General features: G+C 48.0%; 1 protein-coding gene across 1 annotated transcript; it reads right to left on the bottom strand.

The window, feature by feature from the left end:
* Positions 1-3,802: 3,802 nt before the first annotated feature.
* On the bottom strand, positions 3,803-10,890 carry LOC142664411 (fibrous sheath-interacting protein 1-like). The gene is made up of 5 exons (XM_075843482.1): positions 10,721-10,890; positions 9,910-10,072; positions 8,185-8,277; positions 6,228-6,397; positions 3,803-4,000 (listed from the first exon to the last, which is right to left on the bottom strand). The coding sequence occupies exons 1-5, from the start codon at positions 10,883-10,885 to the stop codon at positions 3,803-3,805; spliced, it is 789 nt and encodes a 262-aa protein (XP_075699597.1). The 5' UTR covers positions 10,886-10,890.
* Positions 10,891-11,906: the final 1,016 nt, after the last annotated feature.

Below are 11,906 nucleotides of genomic sequence, written 5' to 3'. Positions count from 1 at the left end.
GTTATGAGGGCACTGTGGCTGGCACTGTTATGAATGCACTGTGGCTGGCACTGTTATGAAGGTACTGTGGCTGGCACTGTTATGAAGGCGCTGTGGCTGGCACTGTTATGAAGGCACTGTGGCTGGCACTGTTATGAGGGCACTGTGACTGGCACTGTTATAAAGGCACTGTGTCTAGCACTGTTATGAGGGCACTGTGGCTGGCACTGTTATAAAGGCACTGTGGTTGGCACTGTTATGAAGGCACTGTGGCTGGCACGGTTATGAGGGCAATGTGGCTGGCACTGTTATGAAGGCACTGTGACTGGCACTGTTATGAGGGCACTGTGGCTGGCACTGTTATGAAGGCACTGTGGCTGGCACTGTTATGAGGGCACTTTGGCTGGCACTGTTATGAAGGCACTGTGGCTGGCACTGTTATGAAGGCACTGTGGCTGGCACTGTTATGAAGGCACTGTGGCTGGCACTGTTATGAGGGCACTGTGGCTGGCACTGTTATAAAGGCACTATGGCTGTCACTGTTATAAAGGCACTATGGCTGGCACTGTTATGAGGGCAATGTGGCTGGCACTGTTATGAAGGCACTGTGGCTGGCACTGTGATAAAGGCACTGTGGGTGGCACTGTTATGAGGGCAATGTGGCTGGCACTGTTATAAAGGCACTGTGGCTGGGACTGTGGCTGGCACTGTTATGAAGGCACTGTTATAAAGGCACTGTTATAAAGGCACTGTTATGAAGGCACTGTGGCTGGCACTGTTATGAAGGCACTGTGGCTGGCACTGTTATGAGGGCACTGTGGCTGGCACTGTTATGAGGGCACTGTGGCTGGCACTGTTATGAAGGCACTGTGGCTGGCACTGTTATGAAGGCACTGTGGCTGGCACTGTTATGAAGGCACTGTGGCTGGCACTGTTATAAAAGTACTGTGGCTGGCACTGTTATAAAAGTACTGTGGCTGGCACTGTTATGAAGGCACTGTGGCTGGCACTGTTATGAGGGCACTGTGACTGGCACTGTTATGAGGGCACTATGGCTGGCACTGTTATGAGGGCACTGTGGCTGGCACTGTTATGAAGGCACTGTGGCTGGCACTGTTATGAGGGCACTGTGGCTGGCACTGTTATGAGGGCACTGTGGCTGGCACTGTTATGAAGGCACTGTGGCTGGCACTGTTATGAAGGCACTGTGGCTGGCACTGTTATAATGGCACTGTTATAAAGGCACTGTGGCTGGCACTGTTATGAAGGCACTGTGGCTGGCACTGTTATGAAGGCACTGTGGCTGGCACTGTTATGAGGGCACTGTGGCTGGCACTGTTAAGAAGGCACTGTGGCTGGCACTGTTATGAAGGCACTGTGGCTGGCACTGTGGCTGGCACTGTTATGAAGGCACTGTGACTGGCACTGTTATGAGGGCAATGTGGCTGGCACTGTTATGAAGGCACTGTGGCTGGCACTGTTATGAAGGCACTGTGGCTGGCACTGTTATGAGGGCACTGTGGCTGGCACTGTTAAGAAGGCACTGTGGCTGGCACTGTTATGAAGGCACTGTGGCTGGCACTGTGGCTGGCACTGTTATGAAGGCACTGTGGCTGGCACTGTTATGAGGGCACTGTGGCTGGCACTGTTAAGAAGGCACTGTGGCTGGCACTGTGGCTGGCACTGTTATGAAAGCACTGTGGCTGGCACTGTTATAAAGGCACTATGGCTGGCACTGTTATGAGGGCAATGTGGCTGGCACTGTTATGAAGGCACTGTGACTGGCACTGTTATGAGGGCACTGTGGCTGGCACTGTTATGAAGGCACTGTGGCTGGCACTGTTATGAGGGCACTGTGGCTGGCACTGTTAAGAAGGCACTGTGGCTGGCACTGTTATGAAGGCACTGTGGCTGGCACTGTTATGAAGGCACTGTGGCTGGCACTGTTATGAGGGCACTGTGGCTGGCACTGTTATAAAGGCACTATGGCTGTCACTGTTATAAAGGCACTATGGCTGGCACTGTTATGAGGGCAATGTGGCTGGCACTGTTATGAAGGCACTGTGGCTGGCACTGTGATAAAGGCACTGTGGCTGGCACTGTGGCTGGCACTGTTATGAAGGCACTGTGGCTGGCACTGTTATAAAGGCACTGTTATAAAGGCACTGTTATGAAGGCACTGTGGCTGGCACTGTTATGAAGGCACTGTGGCTGGCACTGTTATGAGGGCACTGTTATGAGGGCACTGTGGCTGGCACTGTTATGAAGGCACTGTGGCTGGCACTGTTATGAAGGCACTGTGGCTGGCACTGTTATAAAAGTACTGTGGCTGGCACTGTTATGAAGGCACTGTGGCTGGTACTGTTATGAGGGCACTGTGACTGGCACTGTTATGAGGGCACTATGGCTGGCACTGTTATGAGGGCACTGTGGCTGGCACTGTTATGAGGGCACTGTGGCTGGCACTGTGGCTGGCACTGTTATGAGGGCACTGTGGCTGGCACTGTTATGAGGGCACTTTGGCTGGAACTGTTATGAAGGCACTATGGCCGGCACTGTTATGAAGGCACTGTAACTGACAATATTTTAGAGGGTACTGCTGCGGGCATTGTTATGGAGGCATTGTGGCTGCTACTGTTTTGGGAGCCCTTTAGACCCTAAAACATTAAAAAGATTTGAAATATTTGCCCCCCTTACCTCATATACCATGTCCCTCTTACTCATCCCTAAGTTGAGATATATGTGCCACCCAGACGCAGCTACTTCATGATTCAGTCCCATGAATAGGACATATGATTGCTGGATGCCACCATAGATGCCCGGTCACCACAAGTGCATTGCTTACATCCAGCAGTCAGTAGGTTTTTCCTACTTTTTCTGCCCAGCTTCACATTTCCTTCTCACTTGTCAATGAATATCAAAAATGTACAATACAGTTTCCAAGGTGACATTGACCTTGCCATAGTAAGCCTGCCCGCATCCCAAGCTTTCCATTGTAAGTGTCTGTCATCTCCGATATGACCAAGGCAAAGGCAGAAAACTTTTTCCACAGTTTTTGGCAAGTGTTCATGCCCAGAGGGAACGCATTCATGAAATGAACCCAACGTTGCCGGGCATTCATGATGAAATGTAGGGGGCTTCAGTGCAATGAATGGACAATACTGCGGGAGGGTGCGGTGCCACGCGTTCCTCAACTACTCAAACTGTATACCACTTGCACTGGCGTTCGGTCCTCTCCGCCTTCTTTGATAAGTAGCCAAGTCCCAAAGTTATTCTCTGATCCGGGACTTTTACTTTAGTCCTTATCTCTATAGTCCAGAACCTATAGGACCTAAATCCCTGGTAATCTGCTACTTGAAAAAAAACATCTGCAATGCCAGATTAGCCGGAAATCTGTATTTTAAGGGATTAAAGATCCTATGATGCCAGTTATATTAATTTTTTACATTGTGTTTGGGGACAAATAGGAAAAAGGTATTTTTTTTTTAAATTTCATGTTTTTTTTCAAAAATTTCATATTTTTTTTTATATATTAAGAAACTTAATTTAACAGTTTTAAGCGTTTTTTTACTAGTCTCCCTAGGAAACTTGAACCAGCGATCGTTGGATCACTTTCATGATATACTACAATACTAACGTATTGCAGTATATCATGATTCGACAAGTCTCCCATGAAGTCCTTCGTAGGAGTACAAAGATGGCGGAACTGGGGGACTTTTGACTCCGGCATCTAGGTGTTAACCACAAACGGCATCCCGTGAGCCTGTTCCATACTTCCATACCCGACCTCCATTGTATATATATGGCAGATGTCGTGAAGGGGTTAAACACATTTTGTCACACATTTCCTGGACCTTATGACGGGGGAATAGGTGGGAATTAGAATTTTCGGCTTTGACTGTAGACATGGTTGAATATGGCCCGTCTTACCTTCAGGGTCATCCAGCTGCGGAGTCAGCGCCAGAAACTTGTTGGTATTGACATTTTCCTCATGGCTGCGTGCTGAAGACTGTGACACATACTGGACAGAGCACAAATAAGAAATCAGAATAGTCTGAACATGTTCTTAGATGACAATTGTACCACTAAGGCCGAGTTCCACACGGGACGGTTTCGCTGCATAAAAACCATGCAGCGCATCCGACCTGGAACCCGCAGTACATTCCGTCTGAAAACCGCACCACGTTGTGGTGCGTTTTTTCAGACGGAATCTCCGGCGCGAAAAGCAGTGGTGAAAACCACTCATACTTACGTAGGCCGTTGTTATAGCGACCAGTCCCTCCATTGCAGTCCGGTCCAGCCTCCCTGGATGACACTGCAGCCCGAGTGACCGCTGCAGCCTGTGATTGGCGGCAGCCACATGGGATGTACCGTCATCCGCGGAGGCCGGCCTCTGACATCATCCAGGCCGGCCATGACGTTTCATCCCATGTGACCGCCGCTACAGCCTGTGATTGGCTGCAGCCACATGGGATGTAACGTCATCCGCGGAGGCCGGCCTGTGACATCATCCAGGCCGGCCATGACGTTTCATCCCATGTGACCACCGCTACAGCCTGTGATTGGCTTCAGCGGTCACATGGGATGTAACGTCATCCGCGGGGGCTGGCCTCTGACATCATCCAGGCCGGCCATGATGTTTCATCCCATGTGACCGCCGCTACAGCCTGTGATTGGCTTCAGCCGTCACATGGGATGCAACGTCATCCCAGGAGGCAGGACTGCAGGAAGAAGGAGGGCGTTCTTGGTAAGTATGATTTATGTTTTTCCGTAGTTGCTGCGAATACGCCACAAAAGTCGCAACGCTTGGCTTTCTGTTGCGGGTTTTGCATCCCCATTGAATTTAATGGGGAAAACCCGTAACGGAAAATCAACAAAAACGCAGCATAAATTGACATGCTGCGGAATTAAATTCCGCACCGCAGGTCAATTTATTAACGTTGACGCTGCAGTATTTTCCGCAGCGCGGGCACGAAATTTCCTGAATCTCATTCACTTTGCTGCTACTGTATATGGTGCCGAATTTCCTCACAGAATTCAGTTGCGGAAATTCTGCAGCGTTTACGCTACGTGGAAACCCGGCCTAGGGGTGGATTAAAACGTTGCGGATCAGCAAAATCTTGGTAAAACGGCATGCAGTTTTTCTATGCAGTTTTCTGTGACACAAAACGCGGCAAAACCGCACCATGTGAATACACCCTGCGCTCCCCTCCACCCCTGACTAGACCTGTTGTTTGGGGAGCACACTTAGGGCGGGTTCACACATGGCGGAATTTCACTTAAATTCCGCTGCGGACACTCCGCAGCGTTAATCCGCAGCGGAGCCGTTTCTCCATTGACTTTCACTTTAATTTAGCAGTGTTCGTTTACACGATGCGTACAATTCCGCTGCGGAGCATAGGCTGCGGAGCGGAATTTGGTGTCCGCAGCATGCTCTGTCTGTTGCGGAGCAGTGGCGGACTCATGGCGGAATTTCTCCATTGACTTCAATGGAGATTCAAAGTTCCGCAATGAAGTCCGCAGCTGTCATGCACATGTTATGTGTGCTGCGGATCCGTCTTGCTTTTTTAACTTGACATTTCTTCATTCTGGCTGGACCTATGTATTTCTAGGTCTACAGCCAGACTGAGGAAGTCAATGGGGCTCCCGTAATGACGGGAGCGTTGCTAGGAGACGTCAGTAAATAGTCACTGTCCAGGGTGCTGAAAGAGTTACGCGATCGGCAGTAACTGTTTCTGCACCCGGGACAGTGACTACCGATCTCAATATACATGTATCTGTAAAAAAATATATAAGTTCATACTTACCGAGAACTCCCTGGGTCTGTCTCCAGTCCGGCCTCCCAGGATGACGATTCAGTGTAAGTGACGGCTGCAGCCAATCACAGGCCAAGCACAGGCTGCAGCGGTCACATGGACTGGCGCGTCATCCAGGGAGGTCGGGCTGGATGCCGAAAGAGGGACGCGTCACCAAGACAACGGCCGGTAAGTATGAAAGTCGTTTACTTTCACTAGGGAAAGTGCTGTCCCTTCTCTCTATCCTGCACTGATAGGGAGAAGGGAAGCACTTTTCCCGCAGTCCGCAGCAGCTAGTCCGCATCAATGTACTGCACATTTTGTGCAGATCCGCAGCAGAATCTGCAACGCAGATTCTGTGCGGCATGGATGCGGACAGTTGCGGAGAAATTCCGCCATGTGTGGTCATGCCCTTACACCCTTTACTAGTGTTACTGGGGCACATTTAGCTACCTGGAGTTCATCCCACAGCTGTTTATGGATCTCCAGACCTTGAGCTTTAACATCCTTCTCCTTTGCCACCTTTTTAAGTAAAATTTCATCCAGCACTTTCATCTTCTTAATGGCTTTTTCCAATTTGGGGTCAATCTTGTCTTCTGTACTTTGAGACTGCTTAGTGGAGCCTGCCAGAACACGGAGATATAAAGCAAAGCTGGCATGAAAGAGAGAATCCCTGTGTCACGAACGGCCCCTCAGGCCCTAAACAAGACACAACAAAGTCTATCAAGCTTGGTTGTTCCAAGATTAGAAAAACATGACTGCTTTCTTCCAGAAAGAGCGCCACACCTATCCATTGGTTGTGTCTGGTATTGCAGCACTGCTGCATTGAAGTGAATGGGGCTTAGATGCAATACCACACACAACCTGCGGACAGGTGTGGCGCTGTTTTTGGAAGAAAGCAGCCTTGTTTTTCTAATCTTGGACAACCCCTTTAAGGCTATGTTTACACCTTCGTTCATGGTCTCAGTTGGAAGTTTTTTCCGGGAAAAGCTCCGAATGTATACATTAAATAGAAGTCTGTGATGGATGCCTAATAGAGGCATCTGTCAGTCAAAAGCTAACACGAAAAACTAAAATTGGCTGCGCCATTAAGGGGTTAACCTAAATATGCGCTCTCAACCGAGCCAAGCGTACATGCTTATGGTGGAATCGGGAGACATATCTGTATTCTATAGAGGTCTACAGTGAATACCGTACATAACTAGAACAAGCCCAGCCTGCTAAGCGGTTGAAATAATGTCTTCTCCTTTGGATCCAGTTTATCGCAGACTTTTTGATGTGGTCTATAGAAGTCAATCCGGTGCCACATATGAAGATAGACCCATGTGCTGCACATATGTTCTATACGGATCAGACCGGCTGCGTATCATCAGCCAAGTATCAAAGCTTCGCTTCTGAGAACTCACTGCCAAACAGTTTTATTAGAAAATGTTTGTTCCGTCATTTGATCGCAACGTTTAGGATTTTTTTTTTTTTCCCGTTTATAGCCAAATGGGTCTATTATGTTTGACTCGTCTCAATTCTGAAGTGTTATCAAGTGTTTAGGAGATCAAAGACGTCTTGACTATCTGGAGGAATGTAGATCACGGCGTACGCAAATCCTTCCCAATCAAGGACATTCAAAAAGAAAATGCTGAGCAACCTCGTGAAGCGGACTTTGCGGCTGAGTTCACACGGGGCGGATACGCTGCGTAAAAGCACGTAGCATATCCGCCCTGTGCGCCGCAGGGAATTCCGGGCGGAAAACCGTACCAAACTATGTCCGCTGCGAAATACTGCAGCACTTAGACGGCCTGCTAGCGGGCTAGCCCCCTTGGGTGACGACTGATCCCAGGAGACCGCTGAAGCTTGTGATTGGCTGCAGCGGCGGTCACATGAGATGAAGCGTGATCCCAGGAGGCCGGCCCTCTGACGTCATCCAGGCCGGCCTCCAGGGATGACGTTTCATCCATGTGACCACCGCTACAGCCTGCGATTGGCTACAGCGGCAGTCACATGGGGTGAAGCATCATCCCAGGAGGATGATACACAGACTCCTAGGTAAGTATAATATATTTTTTGTTTTCTGAGTTGCGTTTTTTGCACCAGGATCGCTGCGAAACCGCCGCAAAAAACGCAACAACTGCTATTTGTTGCGGGATTTACATCCCCATTAAATTCAATGGGGAAATCCCGCAACAAATAACCAGCATTTACGTAAATACAATTGACTTGCTGCGCAATAAAATTCCGCACCGCAGGTCAATTTCTGAGCGTTTTTTCCGCTCAGTATTTACGCAGCGTGTGGATGAGATTTGTTTTATCTCATCCGCTTTGCTGCTACTGGATTTGCTGCGGATTTTCCGCAACTAATTCCGTTGCGCGAAATCCGCAGTATTTACGCAACGTGCGAACTGGCCCTACTAGTCACCTTCTATACAGTTTTTCACAGTCGTTTCATCATCTTCATCAGCGGAAATGTCTTGTAATTCATCTTTACATTTTTCAATTCCAAAACGGGCAACTAAAAAAAGCAAAAATAGAACAAGAGTTTAAATTTAAAAAGAGAAAAATATATGAAAGGCCCTTAAAGGGGTTGTGTCTCATAAGGAGAAATCCTGCCCATATGACTTTTTAGGGCATATGGACATCATAAAGTGGGTCCTACGCTTTGTAAGCATAAACGGAGAGCTGGTGTGTCCCCAAGTACATACGCACTGAACGGCCAATTTATGAGAGACACCGGCCCTTTCACGATTGAACTTCTCTGCTTGGAAATTAGACATGTGACCCCGGACTGGAGCATAAAATCAAGTGACCACGTTTTCCGTGGATCCGTTCCAGTGTGAATTCACATTAGAATGGGAAAATCGAGCGATCTGAGCTAATCCAAAAAGGAATGGTCATCGGTGCTAGACCAGTATTTAAAAAAACTGCCAACTTTGTGGGGTTTTCTCGTGAAACGGTGTCAAGAGAATGCTGAGAATAGTGTGATCGAGGAAAAACATCCCGCGAAAGGGGATCCCGTGGACGTCAGCAACTCGACGACGAAAGGCGTCAGAGGAAGATGTCGAGAATCGTTCTGATGAACAGCGGACTGCAGCCGAACACAACACTGGTCCTACATGTAACGTGTCCATACACACAACACGTCGTCCCCCGGCACGGTTAGGCTATAGCAGCAGGCGACCAGTTCCAGTTCCATTGCCATTTTAGGAAAACAGAAAGACAAGACTCCAGTGGGCAAAAGAGGGAAAAAATCAGATCACTGAGCAATGAAAAAACATCGCCAGGTCAGATGAATCCAGATTTCTGTGGCACCATATTAATAGGAGGGTCAGAATTTAGCGCAAGCAGCATGAATCGGGCAACGCTTCCTGCCAGGGGTGAACAGCTCAGGCTGGTGGAGGTGGAGTAATGGCGTGGGGATTTTTTTTGGGCATACCCTGGCTCCTCTGATACCTGTGGTTTGAGGTTTAAACAGTAGGGCTCACCTAAGCATTGTGCCCGACTAAGTTCATCTCTTCATGGCAGCGGTTTACCCAATGGTAATTCTGTGAGAAGATATCGTGCCCGCATGGGCCAATATTTCCACAGCACGATTTCAACACCTAGAGGAATTTATGCCATGGCGAAATGCGTTTCTGAAGGCCGAAGCAGGACCAATGCCCTTCTAGATGGGTGTCTCTAATATAATGGCCATTGTGTGTGTGTGTGTGTGTGTGTGTGTGTGTGTGTGTGTGTGTGTGTGTGTGTGTGTGTGTGTGTGTGTGTGTGTGTATACTTCAAAAATAGGAAAAAATAATACAAAAGATTTAATCCTCTCCCCCAACCCGCCAGAATTGCCAATACCACCCCCCCTCAAAGATGCATTTTACATGTGAGAGAATTATTCTGTAGCATTTTTGTTTTTGAGCAGGTATATCATTTGCGCCTATCATTATAAATCTCGAGCATCATAGCCTTTATTTTATTATATACCTGCTCACACCTTATGTTACCCCCTTACCAATGTTCATAATGTGGACACAGCGAATGTGCCATTCCAAAGGGTGAGATTTTGCTGGGGACATTTAGGGTCTTGGAGTTACGGGAGCAAATTCTTTATTCAATTCACAGGAGAAAAACCCCAAAACTGGAGACGTGAAGTGTCTACCTGGATCTTGTGATGGGCAGGTCCTCTTCTCCGGGATTTCTTCTCGGCATGCTTCCACATTGATCCCTGTCGGACTCTGAGAGGTCTTCCCATCACCACGGTCTTCTGAACACAGTTTGGGCGAACGCTCTTGTTCATCATCTGAAGTCATTGTAAGATCCCACTGTTTATCAGAAGACGTCTTGGCATTAATATGTGCCGATACATTACGACTTGTGGATTCTACAGTCCGTATTCGAGCAGGACTAACCACGTTCGTTGGCTTTTCCATAAAAATCTAAAATGTAAGAAACTGCCTGTATGACAGATACATTCTGATTGGCTGAATGTATATACTCCAGCACTCCAGAGGGTGCTGGTACCTTCTCATATCGATACCGTATAGCGTACAGTTGCGTGCCTCCGATATAATACCAAAAAGATCATGGCATGCCGCATACCCTGCCATATTACATAGGTAATTGACTTGAATTAGCCATGAATAAGAGCACAGATCATGCTCGAAACGCGTAGCCTTCTATTTATTTGCCATTCTAACCACCTTGTTACTCTTCTTGTGTCCGCTATCGATTGTTCACATTTAATAAAAGTGGAAACCGAGTTTCCCCACATTTATTATACATCGCTGGATCCTTTCTTTCTTTCTCCTACATAGGTAATGCCTCGAGAGAAGAATACGGTGGTGTCTATGGTTCCACAATACGTCACAGGGACACGTATAGGGTCTGTGCGTGTGGCTTTGCCGTGTGTATGAGCCCATAGCCTTTAATATTGAACTTTGAGATACTTCCGCCAAACCAAGACATTTTACCTGTGATATCCCAGGCTCCGGCGTCAACACTTCTAGAGAACACGGTGAGGAGTTCACTTTTTGTTTATCCACTTGGAATGAAGTTAACAAGCGACTTCCGGGACGGGAACGAGACACCGAGGCAGGTCTGGAAATGTCATCCAAGCTTCCCTTCATAATATCCATCTCCACTAAGAAGAGAACGAATAGTCCTGAATTAAAACAAAAACATATCACATGATGCCCAAGTCCCTGCCCTCTAATTTACCCCGACCATCTAATGTCTACATTTACCCCTACCATCTGGGCATAAATACTTTACTTCACTGTTTTTGTATAGATTTGTCAGCGATCAACTGTAATCTGTGAGGAAACCAGGCAGTAAGTGTTACATTTCCCTGCAGCGCCACCACAGGGGAAATTTACCATTACACACTGCCTATTCATATCAATAGGTTGTCTGTGTAATGCCGGACAGGTCCTCCAGAGCGAGAGACGCTCTTTGTAACCGCTCTCCACTATGGCCGACAGGATCCTAAACAGGGGACCCCCCTCTATTAATTCAGAATTCCTTAATAGGGTATGAAAATGGGACAACCCCTTTAAAGAAGACCTATCCCGTCCTGGAAAACCCGTAAAATAATAGGAGACCATAATAAATAACCTTTCTCAAATATATATAATATTTAGCAAAATGACAAAAACTGTGGCCCTTTAACCCCTTCCTGACCGCCCACTGTCGATTGACGAAAGGCAGTGCGGGTCCCCAGCGACGTCTTTTGGCGTCACTGTAGAAAAGGCATATGAGCTCTCCCGGGAGAGCTCATTCCCTAAGCAGGAGCTGCAACTTAGAGCAGCCGCCTGAACTCAGCTGGGGTTGGAAAAACAATTCCGGCCCCAGCTGTTTAACCCTTTGATCGCCGCGGTTCGTGACCGAGGCAAGATCAAAGGGGACTCCCCTCTTTGATCGCGGGGAACCTTCTGCTGTCAGCCCTGGGGACCTAGAAAGGACCCCAGGGCTGCCTATTCGATAAGCCTGCTGTTAGGACACACTATGTGATGCCCTATTTTCTGACGTTTTCCAGCGGCGTAAAATCGGAAGCAGAACACGTCCAAACATCTGCCCATTGATTTCAATGGGAAAAACGGCATTCTGTTCCGACGGGGCGTTTTTGAAAAAGGGCCGCGTAAAAAAAAACGGCCGCGA

Source organism: Rhinoderma darwinii, chromosome 12, assembly GCF_050947455.1.
Source record: "Rhinoderma darwinii isolate aRhiDar2 chromosome 12, aRhiDar2.hap1, whole genome shotgun sequence".
Taxonomy (NCBI): Eukaryota; Metazoa; Chordata; class Amphibia; order Anura; family Rhinodermatidae; genus Rhinoderma; species Rhinoderma darwinii.
The sequence above is the reverse complement of the archived record's forward strand: the minus strand, read 5'-3'. Positions and strand labels throughout refer to the sequence as shown.